We start from the raw sequence: 23,267 nt of genomic DNA on the forward strand, positions 1-23,267 counted from the left end.
AAAAATCATAATTTGCTTCATGCCAAGAATAAGAAGAATCCTCTACATGTACATGATAGTTTTATACAGCAAGGTTTTTAAAATAATTTACATTACATGGCAAGTTACATGAAATTCTGGCCTGTTTCAGATATTCAGAGCATACATTTTCTTTTTAGGAGATTTGTCTTCAAATAGTGAGATAGAATCACTAACTCTTCTAATCTGCAAGCAATATCAAGAAAGCTATGTATAATAAATATATAGGTACAATGTCAGTACAAACCTAGTAAAATAAATAAACACCAACAATCTACTTTTGCTTTAAACACATGGTTAAGTTTCTTGTTAAGATGTCACAACTCAGTAGATATACGCTATTCTAACTTCATTTTATGGAAACCAAAAGTCTGTGAATATATAAGCAATGAACGTAAAAAAACCCAACATCATTCTGTAGCTAAAAAGAAATACTACAGAATTCACAATGGTACACAATATAGAAACTAAATTGAATTAATTTTTAATGAATCTTATAGGACATATTTACACTTGCAATGCCCAGAATCTTCCAATTCTCAGCCATAAAATGTATGACTAAACTAGCCTGCTTGTTTTCATGCCTCTGCATCTTGTTCCCAGTCTTCTAAGTCAGGTCAGCAAACTATGGCCCTTGGGCCAAATCCAGCCTGCCACCTGGTTTCGTATGGCTCTTGAACTAAGAATAGTTTTTACATTTTTAAATGATTTTAAAAAATCAAAAGAGGAATATTTATTACATGGGAAAATGGTATGAAATTACAATTTCAGTGTCTTTATATAGTTTTCTTGGATCACAGCCACATTCATTCACGTATGTATTGTCTATGGCTGCTTTTGCACTACAGCTGAGTTGAGTCATTGCAGTGGAGACCATATGGCCCATAAGGCCTAAAATATTTGCTGTCTCGCCCTTTACAAAGTTTGTTGACCCTTGTTCTAAGTCAATTATTGCAAGGTTAGCAATGGTTTTTCCAACTGTTGACACATGTAAAGTGGCAGTCTGCTGGGCTTCTTTGCTTCATCAGGAAACTGGTTGGTAGCCAGCCCTGTGCCATTTTGCTTGACCTCAGTGTGGACCTCATATCGCAAGTTCAGAAATCGTCAATTTCCAGTTTAAGTCTAATGAAAATAAGGAAGTTATATTTGTTTCCATCATGTTCATTCTTGACTTTATAACTTCTTGCCCAGAGATCTTCACCTGTAAAATTGTATACATAGGCTTGTTAGTCTCTTTAAAGTGAAGGAGCAGAAATGTTCATAGTGTAGCAAGGTTTAAGGTTGTTCAACCAACAGAAACCCAAGCTCTGGTGACTGGGTTTGGGGGAGAGACTATTTCCTATAAACTCACAGTGGTAGAACATGGTGTTCCTGGGAGGTGGAACACTAGGCTGTTTCTGCCCTGGAACATCACATTTTTTAGAAAGATTTTTTTTTTAAAAAAAACCATAATTAAACTGTTCAGCTTTAAAAAAAAAAAAGGTGGACTTCTGTCAACTAGTTGAGTAAGTTAATTATTTGTTTAGAAATTCTTAGATTATTATTAGGAGGTAACTTGAAACTTTAGAGGTGAATATTTCAGAACAAATAACATGAAATATATCACTCAGAAAGCAATAAAAATATTAAACTTTTTTTCTTACAAGCATATACAGAAAGGCCCTTCTTTTTTCACAAATGCTTCCTTCGAAACACCATTTGTAAAATTAATAACATGGGATCTATATTCCCATAGATGCACCAATGGCTATTACTATTATATCAATGGCTATTTTTATTTTATTTTTTAATTAAAAATATTTATCTATTTATTTATTTGTCTGCGCTGGGTCTTAGTTGCAGCACAGGGATCTTTGTTGCCGTGTGCAGGATCTTCAGTTGCAGTCTGCGGGATCTTTTAGTTGCGGTATTCATTTCTTAGTTGTGGCATGCGGGATCTAGTTCCCTGACCAGGTATCGAACCTGGGCCCCCTGCATTGGGAGTGCGGAGTCTTAGCCACTGGACCACCAGGGAAGTCCCTCAATGGCTATTTTTAAAGAGCTTCCCCAAGTTTAGTGAAAGATGTGAGGTAAACTGACTGATTCTGAATATCTGCTTACTATAGGAAAATTGAGTCCAAAGGCAATCGTCTAAATCACCACCACCCTCCCTACTCTCCTAAAATATAAGCAACTAGTAGTGCTCATTATAGCAGGCACATTATTTTAAAGTCAAATTTCTAGTGGAGTTGTATTCTCACGTACTTATTAATCTTCTGGCACACTGAGGGCTCTTTATGCGCAGAGTGTAATTTCACTCTGTCATTACGGAGGTTATAATAGAGAGGTGTGCATAACATTATCACACCTGTGATTTATTTGATGCTAGGGTCTTGATATGGAAAACAATATTTGAAATTTTGATCACTGTCTTTATTGTGTGCTCACACACCCACTACCACTGTCACTTTCCCAAAGTTGGAGAGGCTTAGCATGGTACTTAGTCCTAAAGCTCACTGGGCTTTCGGAGACACTGCCTGTCTCGGTGACACTGTGGCAGGAAAGGAAGTGAGTCTGAACTTTAAAAATGGGATACCAGAGGTACCGCAACAGAAAATGGGCGCTGAGCCGTCTCAGAGTCTGGAACAGCCCGGGGCTTCACTATTCTCTGCATATTCACTATCCCCTGATGCTATGTGATGTGGAATCTTCCTGATGAGTCTCTGCTTACAGAACCTAAAAAGCCCTGACCCAAGATAATGGACTGTGCCGAAGTTCTGGGGAGGCAGTTTCCTGAATTCGGCCTCGGCTGTTTTGAAAGAGCTTTCTGTGTAAGTGTATACGGGGCACCAATTGTGTTAGGAGTTGCTCCTTAAACATTGGCTCAATGTATCAGCCTTCTTTGGGGCTGTTGTAAGTCAAATTTGGCCCTGTCAAGAGATATTAATAAATTCTTTAATTATGAGCCTTCTACAAATATCTGATTGTGATGAAGACAGATGATGCAGCTCTGTAGTATAAGTAACAATGCCTTCATTGTGCAGGTGGTCTCTTGAGAATTTTAAATCTTAGAACTGTGACGGAACAGGTGAAAGGTGGGCGTTAATAATCCCTTGGGTTCATTAAGAAACTAAGTGAAAAGAAGAAATCTGTGTTTGGTTTCCTCACATGCTTTTTCTTTTTTTTAAATTCAGGTTCCATATAGTCTGTTTTAAGATAGAATGAAATTTACTCTGTATGTGAATACCAAGCGGTAAGCTGGCAACCAAAGGCATGATTTACCGCAGGCTGTTATGTCATTTTGCTTTCTTTTTAATCATTACATCCTGGATGCCAGATTTTCATTTTTTAATTGAGGCAGAAGAAGTTGAGGTTGTTGAGAGTAAATCAGACCTAAATTAGAAGAACATCAAACTAGAAATCCAAAGGAATAAAAGCTGAGTGGCCCATAGCAGCCCTTCAAGAATGTTCATGTGAGTTACCAGTAATTAAGACAGTTCTGTGTCTGATGAAATAAGGCTGTTGTAGTTTGGGCAAGTTTGTTGTCCTCTTGGGGCCTTTAGTTATCTACAAAATAAGGAGATCTAAAATTATCAGTGCTGAAGTGATGTGTGTCTTCAGAGCCCTTTGCCTTCAGGGTACCATTCCTACCTGCCTCAGGGACATCCTCCTCTTGGAAAAGACAAACGACAGTGTACAGACTGTGTCTTACAAAGTAGTGTAAGTTGACCCCCCCGTTTCAGAACAGTGCAATGACTCAGAATACCTGGGTAAAACGTGCTACCCTTGCTCACTGTCGATAGTCTATCGTGTCACTGGAGGACAAGCCGCCCACAGATTTCTCCTCCTTGTTTTGGACATTTTCGGAGGCCAGGACCTGAGAAGGTGATGTGAGTCCTCGGGGCTGTTTAGTCGACTTGGTGAGCTTCTTGAGTTCGCTTGCAAAAGAGATGCCTTTTCTTTTGTCTTCTCGGGATGCCTGTGGAAAACGAGAATCTTCCATTGGTATTAGGTTAAAAGCCAGGGTCCCCAATCACATGACACTATCAGAAAAAGCCCTTTCCTGTTCCCTTTCTAGTAAGTAGAGCTTTGGAAAGCAGGGCTGAGGGACTCCCCTCTCAGGACTGTGGAAGCTCAGAGGGGAAGACATTTCTTTCCACACAGTGAAAACAGCCAAACAACATTCTTCCGACTAATTTCCTTGACTTGGGAACTTTCTCCTAGATTTCACTAGCTCCTGAATTTGATTACACTGTAGTTATGAATATCAAATAATTTGTGAAGAGAGAAAAATAGCCTTGCACTTTACCTGCACTTGTTCCTTTAGCTTAAGGATGAATTTTCCTGCACCTTTCCACCTGCTTTGAGCTTGAAAAACACACTCCTGATCCAAAAGGACACGCTGGGAGGACTTCGGGGTAGAAGACTTCCTGTTGGCAGTGTCTTTCACCACCTCTTCCAAAAGCACGTAATCACCTGGGTTCGGGTTGCTCAAGATGCTATAGGAATATTTGGCTTTGCATAAGGTCTGAAAGACAAGTTATGATCAACTGAAAGACAAGTTATGATCAACACACTATCTCCAACACCTGCTTCACTGTAGAAGAGACTTTGAGTTGGGAAAATACCAGACTTTAAGAGATGGAGGGGGTCTTTCAGATCATGTCATCCCACTTCTCATTATACATTTTCGTAGTTGTAGCTAGCTTATAGGAACTTCCCCACATTGCCTCATTTAGCTTCACAACCGTCCATGATTTAGGTGTTACTCTGCCCATTTTTCAGACAAGGAAGTTTAAGCATACAGAGGTCAGGCAGATTCCAGTGGGTGCACAGCTAGTAAGTAACAGAAAAAGGACTTGAACTGGATTTTCTGCATCCACCAAAGCTGGTAGAGATGGAAGGTCATGCAGACAGTGACGGACAGAATCTTGACCCTCGGGAGCCTCTTTGTTCCACGAGGCTCCCTCTTCATCTCAGAGTCTTAGATGTTAGAACTTACCTGGTCTCACTTGTCATTTAGTACAAGATTATCTTTCATTTATGCATTTATTCACTCATCACCTGTTTAGTGAGGGCTTACTATGTCCCAGATACTGTATATAGTTTGGGGAGTTCAAGGTCTATTAAAGAGGCTAATATTAACCAAACTATCATGCAATAAGAATAGCAAATAGCACTTAAGTAGTGTTTGCCATGTGCTAGGTGTTGTAATAGGCGAATATGCTTTACAAATATTTACTTAATCTTCACAATAACTCTATAAGGAAAGTGCTAATGTACTATCTCCATGTTATCTGCATGGTAGCTTAGCACATGGTGTTGTGCTGGAGTCCACTGGAATCAGATGTGGTGGGAGGATTTACAAGATAGAAACTGGCAAATGCTACAAAATCAGGGCCTTTTTTTTTTTTTTTTTGAAGCGAGCCAGTTTACCAGCACACCAGTGTAACTAAGGCACAGATGGTTCAATAACTTGTCCAAGCTCTCAGAGCTAGTAAGAAATAGAGCTGGGATTTGCACCTGGAGCAATCTGATCTAGAGTCTGGTAACTTATGCTATCTTCTCAAGTGAGTGTTTAATAAACGCAAACCATAACAGGGCTTCAAAAGAAGGAAACAGAGTTCTCTGAAGCCATGTACACAGAGAAGCATGACCAGAGGAGGGGAGAGGGTCAGAGGAGGCCTCCTGCATGTCCTCTGAAGGATCCCTGAGAGATGGCCATTAAGTATTGGCTTAGGCCTTTCTGGGATGATGACGTTCCCGCTCTGCAGAGCCACCTTCTAGATCCATTATTGAGGCTTCAGAGAGAGCCTGACTCACAGTAGATACTGGGCAAGTATCGTTGAAGGAATCAGTATTTCCCAGCCTTAAGAGGCACACTCTCCCTTGTCAGGTCCCCTTTGTTCTAAAACCTCATTCACAAAGGGAGCTGAAAGCTGATTTGTCCCAATAGTTCACACTGAGGACAGGACTGAGGTGAGGAAGGGGAGGCCTTCACCTGCTGAATGACGTCCTGTGCAGTGCTGACGCGGGGCGCCTTGATGACTGTTCGCGGTTGCTCAGGAGAAACGTCATGCACTTGGACAAAGAAACTCTCCTCCTCTGAGCTCAGGATCATCTCCTTGTCATCTTGAACGATGCTCTTCTCTTCCAGGTTCTATGTTAAAAAAGAAGAAAAGTCGGAGTAGATGATGTAGAATAAGGAAGGAAAAGCCTAGCAAAAATTTGACATGGATCTTGGTAACGTGGAAACTTCTTAGCTTTATATTCCATACGCTAGTTACTATTTTCATAAACTATTCTAAAAGGATTTACATCTCTTCTTAGAGGAGGAAAGTACTGTAAGTTTCTGCTGATGTTGACACGCTGATAAGGTTTGGTCCAGAACAAGCCAGTAGATCTGCTCCTATTAGCTGTGGATTTTGAGTCCAAATCAGCTAGAGATAAATTTGTAAAAAGACAATATGCCATTTTGCCAATTACTAAAAGCCAAATAAGAACACAATAAATACATTTAAGAGAAATCTACCCATTCCCCCACAGACCTTGAGCACTTAAGAAATGCTAGACATCTGAAACGTGAAACATGCAAAATCGGCATTCAGGCAGGCTGGATGAACAAAACCCACAGTGGAAAGGCTAAAACAATGACTGGAAGTAAGTCACATCGAAAGGAATATCGACAAAATTCTCAATAATTATGAGAACTGGTCATCAGGTTAGATGGCTTTTGGTGGGCTGGCTTTCAGTGAATTTTACATATATAATTATATATTACATACACAGATATATCTATAGACATATGTATCTTTTAAAAAATTTTTAAGCGGTAAGGAAATATATCAATAAAAAGGCAAACTTCCCATGTCTACCTTTTTTCTTTTTCTCTTCCACCTCTCCCATCTCATTCTCCACAAAAAAGCCCACTGTTATTAGGTTGCATATCCTTTTAACCATCTGCTATGGATATACAAATGTATTTTTGTATATGTGAATAAATATATACAAAGAAACCCTGGAATTATGTGAATTTAGATATAATGTGATCGTCAAATGGCCCCCATCAAATGAGGTTATGTAAAGCTGTCTTCTGCAAGGGGGAGGCAAGGCAAGTGAGCAGTAGGGAACCCCATCTCAGGAAGTGAGGATGTGGCAGGAAGGCCCTCCAGTCCTCAGCATTCTAGCTTAGTCTCAGATCAGGCCACAGAAATGGTGCTGCCTAACCAGAAGACTCCAAGAACCACTGTCATTGTCCTGGAAAGTCCAGCCAGCCCCAGGACCTAGAATAGTCCCCACTGATTTTAAAGTCAAAATGGACAGCTGTCACCAGGTGGCGCCAAACTGTAGCCGGGACCCGAAAGGACTGGCTCCTGGGGCTTCTCACCAACCAGGCACACAGCCTCGCCCCAGTCATTTCATTAAGCTTGCAGTCGTGGTCCCTAGAATTTACACAACTGAACTGTTTTGACCCCATTCATCATATTATGCGTGAAGGGGAGAGAGCCATTGTCTATTTTTATTACATAAAATGAGACTGTACTCTAGTACCTATGTTATTCTACAAGTCCTTTTTTCTCTCCACTTAAAAGACTGTGAGGGCTTCCCTGGTGCCGCAGTGGTTGAGAATCTGCCTGCCAATGCAGGAGACACGGGTTTGAGCCCTGGTCTGGGAAGATCCCACATGCCACGGAGCAACTGGGCCCGTGAGCCACAATTACTGAGCCTGCGCGTCTGGAGCCTGTGCTCCGCAACAAGAGAGACCGCGATAGTGAGAGGCCCGCGCACCGCGATGAAGAGTGGCCCCCACTTGCTGCAACTAGAGAAAGCCCTCGCACAGAAACGAAGACCTAACATAGCCATAAATAAATAAATAAATAAACAAGGAGAGAATAAATAAGATTATTAAAAAAAAAAGACTGTGATCATCATTTCATGTCAGTTCCTAAAGATTTTGCATAATATGTCATTGCATTGATTATAATATATTTAACCAATCGGGGAGTGGGGTTGGGTGCTAATTCACATGACATAATTTATAGTCTCAGGGTTCTGAAAGCTAGGATGTAAAGTAAGCAAGACAAAAAACAAAAGAGTTCTAAGTTGCCACATAAAATATCCCAATGACCATGCACTGGGAATTATTTCTAAGAGCACTCCTTAGAGCTTTACTCAGGGCTTATTAATGTTTAAGCCGTTTTCAGCCACATTAGAAGCCACAGATTATGACCATAACAATAACCTTCATTTGCGTGTTCCTTTACAGTCTACTAAGCATTTCTCTACATATTGTCTACGTGTTTGGCATGAGTCTCATGATAATCTTTTTGAGTCAAGCAGGGTAGTTCCTCTCGTAGATTTTACAAATTAGGGCATAGAGGTTTACAGAATTCAGATGAGCCATTGAAGGTCATCCATCTAATTTGTGTCAGAGCCAGGTTTGTCTGACTTCAAATCCAGCAGGTGTCAGAGGACAGCATATTGACCATAGGAAGATACCTAACAGCTTGAGAGCCCAGAAGACAAGAAAATCATACAAGGCAGGCAGGTAAGACCAGAGGTAACAGACTGCAGCTTCATGGGCAAACTGCTTATGTTACTAGTTCCACAAAGTAACTAAATGGAGATACTTATAGCCCAAATCTATCAGCTATGCCAGTGTCCGCTTGCATTCAATGCACGCTGAATTCATTTCGTCAATCAGTAAATTTGTACTGTGTGTCGCTGTGCAGCCGGTAAGCCTAGATACATGAAATACGTTATCTTTTGAGGCGTACTTCAGTCATTTCGAAACTTCTCCCAGCAGAGGCATATGAAGGAGAACTGGCTGTACTGTGCTCATCAGAAAATGCTTCCCCTCTAATCCTCCTTTTTTCAAAATGCTTCTGCTCCCCAGCCGTTAGTAAACATTCGTTCCCGATGTCTCTATTGCCTGCTGTCATATACATTTTTTTTTTTTTTTTGCAGTACGCGGGCCTCTCACTGCTGTGGCCTCTCCCATCGCGGAGCACAGGCTCTGGACGCGCAGGCCCAGTAGCCATGGCTCACGGGCCCAGCCGCTCTGCGGCATGTGGGATCCTCCCGGACCGGGGCACGAACCCGTGTCCCATGCATCGGCAGGCGGGCTCTCAACCACTGCGCCACCAGGGAAGCCCTGGTGCTAAGTTGCATATGGGGCACCCCTTACTCCTGGTCCTTCCAACCATGTGATGAAGTTCCACGGTAACACTCAGCAGGCTGCCCACGTTTCCTCCTGCTCACCACCTCCCACGGTGCGTGTGGGAGAAGCCATGGAGACTGATGCAACTCCAGCCTGGCCAGCACAGGGTAGTGGAAAGAACACTGACCTGGAAGCCGTAAGACTTGAGTGCTGTCTCCTTCTCACCCTGGCGTGATCTAACTTCTCTGAACCTGTTTTCTTTGTGTAGAATGGTTTCCATTACATCATGAGATCATTCAAACTAGTGGGTGCTTGAGGGCATTAAATGCTGTAAGTCATGATGCAAAGATACAGTTTAACAAACTCACTTCTTCACTGAAATTGTCATTTCTAGGATACTTTTTTACATGTGACAAAGACAATTAGAAATAGGAAAAAAATTTAGAGAGAAATTAAAGATGGCTTCAAAAATCCAGCTAAGCCCTCTATTTTCTCATAAAGCTATTATTATTAGAATTGCTTTTCCTCCGTCTTAGTAATTGGTATGTCTGATGGGGACAGGACGCTAGGGAGACAAGTACGTTTCTTTGCTTAAAGCAAGTGTCCTTTTATCATCTAAGGCAATGTTAGGAGGGAAGGCAGTGGCTCTGGTTCCCAGAGGAGATGCTGGAGTTCTGTGGATGCTGCAGGCCACGTTCATAGCTAGGTAGAGAGTGAAAAAGTAACACCTGATGCTGAAAATGGGCTCCTTATCATCTCTACTGTGTCCCAGCAGGCATGGACCCGCAATGGGTGTTTTACCAGCCCAGCTCTATTACATGCCCCAAAGAGGCAGATCATGTGCCTAGAACAGGGCTTGGCACATTTTAGGTGCTCAATAAATATTTGTTTAATCGAATTGTTGAATTGATTCAACTGCTTCATTATCGACTTATCATGAGGTATGATTGTGTAATGATCTTGTATGTCATTTTTTAAAAATCGAAGTAAGTTAGTGGGCTCCTATCAATTTATTAAAAAAAAAAAATGTGTTCCATCAGCAAACCCCATCAGGAGCCCAAGAATCTGGAGTTGATGGGCAGTCGTATTGTTTCCGTTATGAGAATGATCATGGGAATATCGTTACAAATTCGGACCAAAGCTGAGAGGTTATTCTTACTTTGTGTAAAGTTATGGGATATTTTCAAAGAAACACTGTTATTTCACATATTAGCACAAAACATTTTGTTAGCTAAAACTTGAACAGGCAACAAACCCCCAAATGCAAAATGCCTACAGGCCTTCCATTACATACTACTGTGACCCTCATAACCATGTCTTCACGTAAACAGATAAAACACTGGACGCACCACTGATGACATGCTTAAGGAATCCTTCAGTTCTTTCTCCCTTTGTTCCTAAGGGATGATTTTTAGACCGCATTTCTGTAACTTAGAGTTAACATTCTGAATATGTGCAGAAGAATAAAATCAATTCTCCACACTTACTCAAGAAGACTATAAAGCAAGTTGCCATGATAAGAAATTCTGAATTTGAGGCAGGCGGCTAGTGGTGAGGTGGTGAGTTACATATGAGCTGCTACAATGTAGGCTGCCCCAGGACACACTTACTTCCTGCTGGGTTTTTAAGACAATCCTGCCAACGTATCCCTCTTCGGGAAACCAGCTGCTTAAAATCTGCATGATCTCTTCTTCTGGACCAATGGCCCTCTGGAACGGTTGTTTCCTACATTCATTCTTTTCTTTAGATATAAAATATTTTTCTTCCATTAAAAAGTAGTCTGTGGCAATAGGTTTGGTGTCTTGATCAATGGTCAGACTCTAAAGAAAAAACAAAGGCAAATTCAGGCACACCTCTGGAGAGTGGGCAAAAGAACAGGTCTAATTTCATGGGGTTCGGATAGGTTGGATGTGCAATTTATAAGTGGAACCTACCCTCACCGCTGCATAATTCTTCTTGGAAGATCTAAGGCCCTGCACCGCTGCATAATTCTTTTTGGAAGATCTAAGGCCCTGCACCGCTGCATAATTCTTTTTGGAAGATCTAAGGCCCTGCACCGCTGCATAATTCTTTTTGGAAGATCTAAGGCCCTGCACCGTTGCATAATTCTTTTTGGAAGATCTAAGGCCCTGCACCGTTGCATAATTCTTCTTGGAAGATCTAAGGCCCTGCACCGTTGCATAATTCTTCTTGGAAGATCTAAGGCCCTGCACCGCTGCATAATTCTTTTTGGAAGATCTAAGGCCCTGCACCGCTGCATAATTCTTTTTGGAAGATCTAAGGCCCTGCACCGCTGCATAATTCTTTTTGGAAGATCTAAGGCCTTGCACCGCTGCATAATTCTTTTTGGAAGATCTAAGGCCCTGCACCGTTGCATAATTCTTTTTGGAAGATCTAAGGCCCTGCACCGTTGCATAATTCTTTTTGGAAGATCTAAGGCCCTGCACCGTTGCATAATTCTTTTTGGAAGATCTAAGGCCCTGCACCGTTGCATAATTCTTTTTGGAAGATCTAAGGATTCTCTTACGTCCAGAAAGGATTGTTTATATTCATTCTGGGCAATGACACAATTTATTCATAATCCCCAGATGGTGTAACTATTTTTCCCACTGCTGGAATGAGAGCTCTTACTGAATTAAAAACTTTAGGTTTTTCAATCTGTGAACTTAGCTCTTTGTAATCTTGCAACACAGGACCGAGGGCAAAGAACCTAGTCCAGCTTTTACCAAGATAATCTCCCATTCTCCTTTTGGAAATACTCAATCATCTGCTAATCTCATCTAAGTTCCTGGGAATCCCCCTTTCAGTAAACTCTTTTGGCTGCCTTGGGTCTTTTGGATGCGTTGCTGCGCGCAGGCTTTCTCTAGTTGTGAGCGGGGGCTACTCTTGGTCGCGGTGCGCCGGCTTCTCACTGCAGTGGCTTCTCTTGTTGCGGAGCACGGGTTCTAGGCACGTGGGCTCAGTAGTTGTGGCGCACGGGCTTAGTTGCTCTGCAGCATGCGGGATCTTCCCGGACCAGGGCTCGAACCCGTGTCCCCTGCATTGGCAGGTGGATTCTTAACCACTGTGCCACCAGGGAAGTCCGGAGTCACAACCTCTTAATTTTGTTTCATTTTATGATTGAGGCACTGATTGATTCTAAAACATAATCCAGACACAGTAGGAGAACTTATAAACACTAGCCATCATGATAGTTTCTCTTACTGATGTTTTCTTTCACACTTTTTTCTTTTGTCCAGGTTACCGACAGAGGCTAAACTTGAAGTGAGTGACCAGAGAAGGATGCTACCATCTGGCTTAGATTGAGCAAACATTCTTCTCTTTAGGCATCCCCCCCCCCACCGGCCCGCAACAATGATGCAAGGACCAGAGTCAGCACTTGGCACTGCTGCATCTCACTTGGAGAAGCAGAATGAACTGGGGATGGGGTGGGGGAGCAGAAGATTCTCAAGAAGACTCTGCTCCTCTTACCCCAGCCCTTGGTCTATGGTCGATGCTGGGCTGTGGATTGTGTGGGGCAAGGCAGCTACGACTACAGCAATAATTCAGGGCACGAAGCTTCCAGGAGCAGGTCAGTCGACACTGTTAGCTCCATGACAGGGCCAGCGTCACTCCCTCCCCAGTCCTGCTTTATAGCCCTGTGATTACTCACGTAGGGTGACAGTAATATGCTACTTTTTATGGGTGGTCCGTGGAAATGTTTTCTTACTTTACATCATCATATTTTATAACGTCTCCAAAACCCCAACAGTGCTTTGTGATAGTAGACACCGAAGTTCATGGACGGACTGATTTAAGAAACAAAGCCCCCCAAACCACTTGGTAGTAGCTTCTGTTTGATAATCTATGAAATCTGACACAAGCTGCTTTCTCTGACTTTAAGTCCGTTGTAAAATTTTGAGCGAGATGTTAACCTGTGCATAGAGATTCCCCTCAAAGGAGAACTGTTTATTAGCTACAGGTTCAGTGAACTTACTTGTTGGAGAAGCTGCTTTGCCTTGGTGCCTCCATTTATGGAGAAAACAGCAAAGGGCTCTGGACCTGGGACCCCATGTACTGTGACTCTGTGAATCCGCAGACATTTTCTTTCTTCTGTATTAAACATCTGTCGAGGAAGATCACACGGTTCCTCGTTCATTTACATTCTCATATTGTTTCTAGGCTGCACCAATACGGAAGTGCTAGTTCTTAGACGTACACGTAGGGACACGTAAATGCAAAACAAGAGCGTCCTTTTATAACCAGGTGCATCTGTTTGTGGTTCAACAGGCAATGGGGCATCTTGCTTAACAGTCTAGTAAGAATATTTAGCAGCATACCACCAAAATATTAATTTATTTTAAATAACAGTGTCTCTTTTCATCGTAATTAGGGGACTGATATTATCTGAAATGTATGTCAGTCCTTACTTAATGAACAGACATTCAGCAGTGTCTGTCGAGTTCCATCCCTCTTCAGGGCACTGGGCTAGAATTTTGGATGGTGAGATGATAAATAAAATATTCTGGCCGTAAGGAGCTTGCTGTCCAGGCATACAGATAATTATGATACGAAAAGTATTTCTGTTAGGAGGAGTTGGGGAGTGTATAACTCACCAGTCTTTGAGCAGTTTGTATATTAGGACATATTCATTCATTTAAAATACAAAATCATTTATGGAGGGCTGGCAGTGAATCAGACATTTTGCCTGTCCCTGGGGATTCAGGGAGAAATGGGACATTATCCCTGGCTTCAAGGGCTCCCAGTTGAATAGAACAGCTAGGAGAGAACGTGGACAATTATAAGAAGCATGGTAAGTTCCTTGGGAGCCCAGGTTTGGAGGAAATCAGAGAGCACCTCCAGAAAGTGGTTATCATCTGAAGGCCCAGTGTGAATTAGCAGATAGAGAGCGGGACAAGAACATCCCCAATATTGGTATAGCCTGTGTATAAAGCGTTAGAGGTGGCCTAAAGCAAGGCATTCTGGGAACCTCAATGATTTCCGTGAGGTGATGGAGGGGAAAAGGCTGCCTAAGTATTTTGTTTAGCATGCATTTTGTTTTTATTTGGTGTGGGGGAGGAGAGGTTGGCTGTTTTATTATGCTCGTACAATGTGTTTTTATTATTTAATCAATTTTATTAAGACATGATTTGCATACCATAAAATACATGCATTTTAATTGTATGGCTTAGCCTGCACTATATTTTTAAAAAGTTGAAATAGTTGCCAACATTTATGCCAATCCAGATGTCCTGACAGTCTTGAAAACCAAAATATCTGGCAAAACTGCTTGGCAACAAGCAGCTGGAGCTGAGAGCAGGGTGGCAGCTGTCCCTTTAAATGACCCATGAGCTCTCGGCTTTCCCAGAGTCTCTGCCCAGTCCACATACAAACGTTATCCTGAGAGCAAAGGAGAGCTGAGCAAGGGTTTTTAACAGAAGAGTGACATGGTCAGATTTGAGTTTTAGATAGAACTGTCTAAAAGGCCCTAAAGGAGGACATACAGAGGTGGTCAGACTCAGAGGGAGGGGGACCAGTTAGGAACCCACGGCCACAAGCCAGGTGAGAATGAACGAGGGCCAAGATGGTAGGGACGGATAGAGATGAATGGATTTGAAAGATACTAAGGAGACAGATTTACTGAGTCTTACACGGGGCAGTGAGAGAGAAGGAGAAGCCCAGGATGATCTTCAGTTACTGCCTTGAGCAATGGAAGGTGATGACTTCCAAGGTCAAAGAACCCGTATTTACCAAGCATATACGCTGCTGCCTGGGATATACCTAGGATGGTGTGGTGTGATATAACTGAAAATAAATATCTGGTCTTTGCCCATAGTTCCCGGCACACATCTTCTAAACCCTCGGAATCTCTGGAGTGACGAGAGTTTTCTGTGTGCTGATAAGATGACTTACGGCTGGAGGCCCCTAGATGGCTTCAGGATGGGAGCTGATCACCGGAAAGACCAAGTCATGATTAGATGGTTGGAACTTTCAGCCCCCGCTACTGCAGACTTCAGGGGAGGCGAAAGGTGCTGGGGGTTGAGTTAATCACTAATGGCCAATGACTTACTCAGTCATGCCTATGCGAGGAAACACCCATAAAACCCCCTAAGAGACGGGATTCTGAGAGCTTCTGGGTTGTTGAACACATGGATGTGCTGGGAGGGTGGTGTGTGCAGAGAAGGCATGGAGACTCTGCTCCCTCTCCCCTCATATCTCACCCTATGTATCTTTTCCATTGGCTGGTCCTGAGTTGTATCCTTGATAATAAACTGGTGATAGTAAGTAAAGCACTTTCCTGAGGCATTCAGGAGTCATTCTAGCAAACTACTGGCCCTAAGGAGGGGGTTGTGGGAACCTCTTGGATTTATAGCTGGCCAGTCAGGAGTACCAGTGACAGCCTGGGACTTGCAACTGTTATCTGAAGTGGGGACAGTGCTGTGGGACTGAGCCCTTAACTTGTGGGATCTGATGCTCAGCCCAGGTAGATGGTGTCGGAACTGAACTGAACTGTAGACACCAAGCTAGCATCAGAGAGTTGGAGAAGTAGTGTCGAGAAGACACCATACATTTGGTGTCAGAAGTGTTGTGAGGAAGAATGGTTCATTCATGGCATGTGTGGGATCTTCAGCTCTAATAGGTATTGAGGGCAACCAACCCAGAAGTGGACACTAAGCTCTGCCTTGCCTTTCTGAAAGCATCTAATTCTTGCTCTTAGGTACCAGGCAGCCCCGTCCCTGCTTCCCAGTCCTCTGCACCAGGCAGAGGCAATACCCCCCCACCCCTACTTTGGCCAAAGTGCTGTGCTCAACTTCAATCACTCGTTGAAAGGAAAAGGAGGAGAACTTAAGGAAACAAGGTGAGGGACAGAGAAAGAGAAGAAACTGTCGAGCTTAGGGCAAGAGAAGCAGAGGAGGAAGCAGGGCTATTCAGAGGTGGCAGCACAAGTGGCTAAACCCAGCGCCATTGTGAGCATAGAAGGCGCCTTTCCAAAGGTTGTTAGGACCCTGTTGAAGTACAAGATTGATGCAACCATGAATAGATTATTAAACATGTAAAGAGGCGACTGATGGACACCCTTTTTTATTAATTTTTAAAGAGTAAGCAGAGTGGAATTAACCAGTTAATTAAAAGAGAGTTCCTTGTCTAAGCAAACAACCCTGCATTACTGGGGTGAGTGCTGGTCCAATGGTTCTGGAAGTTCAACGGCTTGGACCTCACCTGGGGAACTTGTTAAAACACAGCTCCTGTAAAGGTGGCCCTTTCTGCGGTGTTCCTCTCCCACTCCCAAGGGTGCAGATGCTGTGCCTCCCCGGGTGCCAGGGGATCGCTATGCTTGCACAGTTATGTGTCACCAGCGGTGCCTGGCTGCTCACCCGACCCTGCTCGCATGTGATGTCTGCCCCTGGACTGCTGAAGAAGCAAAGGATTTTCCTCGTCTAACCTAAACTTTCTAGAAGTTTCAAGATGCTTCCTAGCAGGCTTTGCATAACTAGCCTTTTCCCCGTGTTGTTATTTTTGGCTCACTTCCCTGGTGGGCACTATAATGTACTCGTTCAGAGTATGGGCTTTGGCACTAGAGGAACTTGGGTTTATAGCCGTGTGAACTCAGGTGTACTTAGCTCTTACCTTCCTTTGTAACATGGAGATGATACTAATAGCTATTTCATGAAGTTATTGAAAGGATTAAGTGAGTTAGTATATGTGTAAAGTGCTTAGAAAGTGTCAAGTGTCAGCCATTATTATTATTAGTATTTCCATAGCTACCTAATCAATAACTCAAATGGGCCACATTCCTGGACCACAAGAAAGCCTGCCTCCAGCATAGCCATCCCCACAAGTAAGCTGAATGAAATAGAACTTAATTACCAAAGAGGCCGGCATAGTATTGCCAGAGGAATTTTCTTCCATCCTCCTGCTGTTTATGAATAAACTAGAGATTTCCAAGAGTTCATTGTGGAGGTTCCGCAGCTGAAGATGTCGATATCCTGGAACAATGCAGAATTGGGAAAAGCTTGTTAGCTGTGCACTGCAGAGCTCTGCAAAGGAGATCCCCCAGGGAGGTCAGTAAGTGATAGGGAGAAATAAGACTTTAAGATGGGCAGGGGTGACAACCAACTGATGCCTCTTCCCCAGGAGTGTTGCCCCAGGGGATGGTTTGGGGCTACCTAGTGGTAGTTAACTTGTCTGAGGTCTGTTTTTAACTTAGACTCAAACTGGAAATTTTAAACTCAAACCAAATAGAGTAGGAAAACCTGATCATTTTTGCTTATCAAGTCATCTAGAATACCTGTTCTACAAATATTCCATTTTAGAACAGCTTTAGTGATAACAAAATATTCCAACAATAGGGGGTTGGCTAAATAAGTTATGGTGTGTACTTGTGCAAGTATAAAATGGAGTAATATGCAGCTCTGAAAAGTGGTAATGAAGATGTATAGCTGTTAACCTGAAAAGTTGATCACTACATACGTCAGTAAGTGAAAACCAGTAAGTGGCAAAACACTAAGATTAGTAGGAAGCTTACTTGTTCGAAATATATACTATATGCTAATATGTATATACATGGGTAGAGGTGTAAAGCTTGCAAAAGATATATACCAAAAGTAACTATTTTGAAGAGATGGAAAAAAGGATAATTTAAAAGAACTGTTTTTGCTTCTCTGTACTTTGTCATATTTCTGTAATAACCGTGATGAACTGAATGGTGTCCTCCTAAAATTCGTATGTTGAAGCCCTAACTCCCATTACCTCAGAATGTGACTCTCTGGAGATAGGGTCTTTAAAGAGGTGATGGGGTTAAAATGGGTCATTAGGGTGTGTCCTAATCCAATATGACCAGCGTCCTTATAAGAAGAGGGGACTGGAGAGCAGACATGGAGAAACACCAGATGCTGTGCACACAGACCAAGGGATGGCCCTGTGAGGACACAAGGAGAAGGTGGCCATCTGCAAGCCGAGGAGAGAGGCCTCAGAAGAAAGCAAACTTGCTGAAACCTTGATCTTGGGCTTCTAGCCTTCAAAACTGACAAAATAAACCTCTGTTGTTTAAGCCACCCAGTCTGTGGTATCTTGTTACACAGCCCTAGCTGACTAACACAGTGACCACGCACTACTCACACAATGGAGAAGAGAAACAAGGAAAAACTAAAGAGTAGGAGACTGTAACATGTTGGTGGTGCTCAGAGGCTGGCAGAGTATGGCTGTGGGAGGAAGTATGTCCTGGAAACTTGGTACTCAAAGGAGGTCAGCAGAGTCAGCATCCCTGGAGCTTGTTAGAAAGGCAGAATCTCAAGCTCCAGGCCCACAGCATCAGGGTCTGTATTTTATTACTAAGAGCCTGGGTGACTCAACTGCACATCAAAGTTTGAGAAGCAGTGCACAGACGTTCTGGACAGGTGCGACACGCTGACGTTTCCCCCAAGGGCCATGGCAAAGCCCACATGCAGCAAGCCAGCAGCTCTGGCCTTTGCTCAGAATTTTCCACCTTCCCTGCTCTGCATCCAAACCCACCCCCGGCTTCTGACACTGGACTCCCACCAGGCACCGACTCCAACCTCGTCCCACTCATGCCACAGCACACCCCAACCCTCCCTGTTCTAGGTTTCCTCTCCTCACATCCGTCCCTGCTTTAAACATGCCAGGGGTAAGGCGGCGCTATCTGGGGAGGGATGTATGTCGACAAGAGCACGACTGCCGCTCCCAACATCAGCAACAGTGGGAGAGGCTGCACTTCATAACAAACGTTGTCAATAACTTCGGATTTCAGAATAACGTAAAAGAAAAATGTCTTTTGAGACATGCTCAAACAGTGTTCAAACTTGTATTATTTGCTTCTGCCTCTTATTTTAACGTGAAAATTTCAAACATATACGAAAGTAGAGAGAAGCGTGTAATGAACCCCGGGGCATCCATCGCTCAGCTACAATTATGAACTTTGGACAATTTGATTCTACCTCGCTTTAGAGCCTTGAGGGGGATGATTCTCTGCGCAGTTACCACCGAGCTGTTGTTCTCCACAACGGCAAAACGAAGAAATAGGAGATCTTCAAAGTGAACCCGGAAGAGGAACTGTTCATTCCACATGGGGTTCAGAGTATTGCGGTGGATGGGCTTCGTGCGGAAGTGGCAGCTATCCAGGGCCATGCCCAGGACGTCGACCTCTATACACGGGCTTCCCGTGCCGTTACTCGGGCACACGTTCTGCCCAGAGACGATCTGAGGAGGAAAAAGGATCAAAGTCACTGAAGATGCGAAAGAGACAGATGCGCCTCTGAGCCTCATCGCTTCCCTCCACAAAGAAAGACAAAGAACCCTTTGGAATGGACCAGGCAAATGATTAATAAGGCTGCTAAAAAAAGAGAAGTTATCACAATCAGGTAATTGCATGACTGGAATCATGGTAAAATCTATTTTGTCAACAGCATTCACCTAACTATAACCTTTCAATTGTCAACATGTTCAAATATCTTCAAAAACCATGTAATTAAGATGAAATTAAGTTTGTTGAGAAAAAAGAGACCTTATATATGAAACCACAAATGTGTTACTTACGTTCTGTTCAAAGTGTTTTAGGTGTATCTTTTACAACTTCAAAAATTTTTCTTGAATAGTTAGGTTCTGGAGCAAGTCACAGGGAATGTTGTTAAAAATTCATAGCCTTCTGGGCTTCCCTGGTGGCACGGTGGCTGAGAGTCCGCCTGCCGATGCAGGGGACGCGGATTCGTGCCCCGGTGCGGGAAGATCCCACATGCCGTGGAGCGGCTGGGCCCGTGAGCCATGGCCGCTGAGCCTGCGCGTCCGGAGCCTGTGCTCCGCAACGGGAGAGGCCATGACAGTGAGAGGCCCAAGTACCGCAAAAAAAAAAAAAAAAAAAAAAAAAAAAAAAAAAAATTCATAGCCTTCTGTCAACATGAAGCTATACTCAAGTCTAGTGAAAATGGTCACATAGAAAAGGAGCTACTGCTCTGCTGTCTTAGGGAAAGAGAAAAAGCAGTTTGGTGGTAGGAAAATCTCTGAGTTGGGATCTCCCAGGGTTTTGAGGTGTTGTGCGCAGAGGCTGCTTGGGAAACAGACAAGATCTAGAGATGGATGGAGGGATAACTTCTTCGCTCCCTGTCTTTTCTATCACCCATTCAGTGTTTTGTTTTGTTTTGTTTTTTTTTCCTCAGCTAAGAGGGAGTGAGAGAAGCTGGAAATAAAAATGAGTTATGAGCTACCAGGACTCAGATGTTAAGGGCAGTCTGTGGAGTTTTGACAGTTAGTTAATTAGGCAATAAAAGGAATAAGGAAAGGCCAGGAATGACAAAGGTTAAACTGTAAGGAGGAAAGATATTTAATTGATTTGTATATTGATGCCTGTTTTACCTTTTATAAGAGCTTGTTAGAGTTTAAGATGACCTGCTCTAAGAAAGAGCTCAGCTTTTATGGGATGCACTGAGAGTTATGATTCTGAGGGCCCTGGAAGACAGAATTACCATCATCAGTATGGAGGTGGTAGCAGGGAGCTCATAACTCCACCTACTGGGCTCTAGCGAATACAGCGCCTGGTGACTGCATACCTAAACCTCAGCCACTGCTTTCTGAGAAGTAAAGAAATTCTTTTGGGAACTAAATCTGCACCAAAAAAATTGTGACATGAGAGTTTTGTAACGCCTTGAGTTCAAAAGGCATTACACCTTAGAATCCCAATAGAACATAGGAAGGGCGGGCTTCCCTGGTGGCGCAGTGGTTAAGAATCCGCCTGCCAGTGCAGGGGACATGGGTTCAAGCCCTGGTCCAGGAAGATCCCACATGTCGTGGAGCAACTAAGCCCGTGCGCCACAACTACTGATCCTGCGCTCTAGAGCCTGCGAGCCACAACTACTGAGCCTGCATGTTGCAACTACTGAAGCCCATGAGCCCAGAGCCTGTGCTCTGCAACAAGAGAAGCCACCACAATGAGAAGCCCGCGCACCGCAACGAAGAGAAGCCCCCGCTTGCCGCAACTAGAGAAAGGCCGCGTGCAGCAACGAAAACCCAACGCAGCCATAAATAAATAAATAAATAATAAATTTATATATATATAAAAGGAATATAGGAAGGGCTTAAACACCTTCCTATATTCTATTGGGACCATCAGGGCCAGACTTACAGTTAAAGAATAGATGGCAGGCTCCATGTTGTCCAGGTCTCTTTCCAAGGGAGAAAACTTCTGATACATGGGACAGTTCTTGTCCCACAGAACTGGGGGTTTCAGAACATAACCACAGCCACCGTTGGCCTCAAACATGGCAGCATTTAAATGTAAAGGGAGATCTGCAAAACAGTCAACATCACTTGTTACCTTGTCACTAAAGTGTCATCTTACAAATTGACTTTTTCGATTTTCCCTAAGCTTAAGCAGGAAGAAGAGAGAACCAACCACTCACTCCATAGACTGAGTGCCTACTGTGTGCCAGCTCGTGTTAGGCACCAGAGATACAGCAGGAAATAAGATACAAAATCCCCATCTTCATGGAGCTCACTGTCTATGGGATATGCCCCATGTTCCCACTCCAACCCAGGAGCCACTTAAAAACTCCTTTTGCAAATTAAAATTTACAACATCCTTCCAAAAAATAATCTTTGAAATACCTCATTTTCTACTGAATTTTAGAAAGGCATAATGGCATTTTCTTATCCCTAAACACCAAACCATGAAGACAATTGTACGACCAATTCTTGCTTTTTCAAACCTAAGATAAAATCTTAAGAATCCAGGAAAGATCAGAAGAGCCAGAGAAAAGTATCTTTTTATTGAAATTTCAACTCATAAATCGTAGTGTTTCTACCTCTATTTTTAAGCTGCAGTTAAATATGAAAGAAAAATCATTATCACATGTGATTCACATTATGTCCACAGTCCCCTCCATAGTACACTCTGGGAACCCTCACAACATCTTCCAGTCTTCTGTGGCCAAATTTTATTTGGCAGAGTTGTTTGATGAACGGTTGGATCCCTGCACGGATTTTGGGCTCTTACACACTCAAATGCTCATCTGATGGCACAAGTCTGTAGAAAAGTTACATTCCAAATGAGCAAAACGTTTATGAGACACACCTGACAAATGTTCCCTCTGATAGATTCCTTCCATGTGCAGAATGAACTCTGATACGTGGACCAACATCAAGGAAAAGTGTGCTAAATGAGCACCACAGAGCAATGAGAAGTTGGCCTCTCCTCATCTCGTGTGTGAAATTTTTCCCCATACGTGGGGTTGGCTGGGATTGTGTGTAGGAATTTCTAGGGTCAGATGTCTTAGACACATATCAAAGCTCCTTGGACTTCTGTCTCCGTATCTACAAAATTAGTGCATTGGACCCTACCTCTCAGACCCCTTCCAGCCCCCAATATGACTGATTCATTGAGGCCAATTGTCTTGCCTGCAGTGGGAGAAAATTCTCTTCCCAGGCTGCTCTGTGACAGAGGAACATGGATGTGGGCGGAGGATGGTTCAAAGAGTGAAGCAAAGTAGCTCAGGAAGAGTTGGTAAGTAAGAAATGGATACACAGTATATTGCTAAAAAAATTACAGCAGCTCATACCTACTGCACTCTTACTATGTATCAAGCCCCATTCTAAGAACTTGTATTAGTGCCTCCCAATAACACATGAGGTACGTTCTTTTAGTATTCTCATGAGAAGAAACTGAGGCACAAAGAAGCCCAAGGCACATAGCCAGTAAGAGGTAAATGTTAAGGTTCGAACCCAGACAGCCTGACCCACAGTTCCAAATCTTAACTACCGAGCCATTTAATGTACATCTCACAGGGGTCTTATAAAGATAAGTGAAGTCCTGTGCAAAAATCCCTACCCCAGCATTTGGCACATAGAAGGTGCTCGATAAACAGGTATTAAATTATGATTATGATGTCAACACTCATTTGGGTTTGAAGTCTGATTTCATTAGCACTGTGTCTGTCTTTGTAGCTTTCCAAAACTTCAAAGCACTGTTGCTTAACTAAAATCTCTTTTGATGATTTGCTATGTAACACAGAACCACATGGAGCTGCTCTTTGGAGTAAAGGTGGGACCTTAAATCTCGCCCTCCTACTGTCCCATATAGGTGGTCCCAGAACTTCATCTAGGGCTATAGTTTTAAAACCTCTGT

At 43.1% G+C, this 23,267-nt stretch overlaps 1 protein-coding gene across 2 annotated transcripts in view; it reads right to left on the bottom strand.

The window, feature by feature from the left end:
- PLCE1 (phospholipase C epsilon 1) overlaps positions 1 to 23,267 on the bottom strand; it is a 273,926-nt gene continuing 250,659 nt past the window's right edge. Inside the window, exons 24-32 of one of the 2 annotated variants that reach the window (XM_065893739.1) lie at positions 21,270 to 21,433; positions 19,093 to 19,354; positions 17,006 to 17,124; positions 13,134 to 13,262; positions 10,768 to 10,977; positions 5,999 to 6,157; positions 4,307 to 4,525; positions 3,764 to 3,976; positions 1 to 1,219 (exon numbers count right to left, since the gene is read on the bottom strand). In XM_065893739.1, coding sequence (XP_065749811.1) covers positions 3,788 to 3,976; positions 4,307 to 4,525; positions 5,999 to 6,157; positions 10,768 to 10,977; positions 13,134 to 13,262; positions 17,006 to 17,124; positions 19,093 to 19,354; positions 21,270 to 21,433 — 1,451 coding nt within the window. In that variant the 3' untranslated portion in view covers positions 1 to 1,219; positions 3,764 to 3,787. Of the gene's footprint in view, positions 1,220 to 3,763; positions 3,977 to 4,306; positions 4,526 to 5,998; positions 6,158 to 10,767; positions 10,978 to 13,133; positions 13,263 to 17,005; positions 17,125 to 19,092; positions 19,355 to 21,269; positions 21,434 to 23,267 lie in introns of those variants that run through there. The other variant, XM_065893740.1, reaches the window with a different exon arrangement.

This window comes from Phocoena phocoena, chromosome 16, assembly GCF_963924675.1.
Source record: "Phocoena phocoena chromosome 16, mPhoPho1.1, whole genome shotgun sequence".
NCBI lineage: Eukaryota > Metazoa > Chordata > Mammalia > Artiodactyla > Phocoenidae > Phocoena > Phocoena phocoena.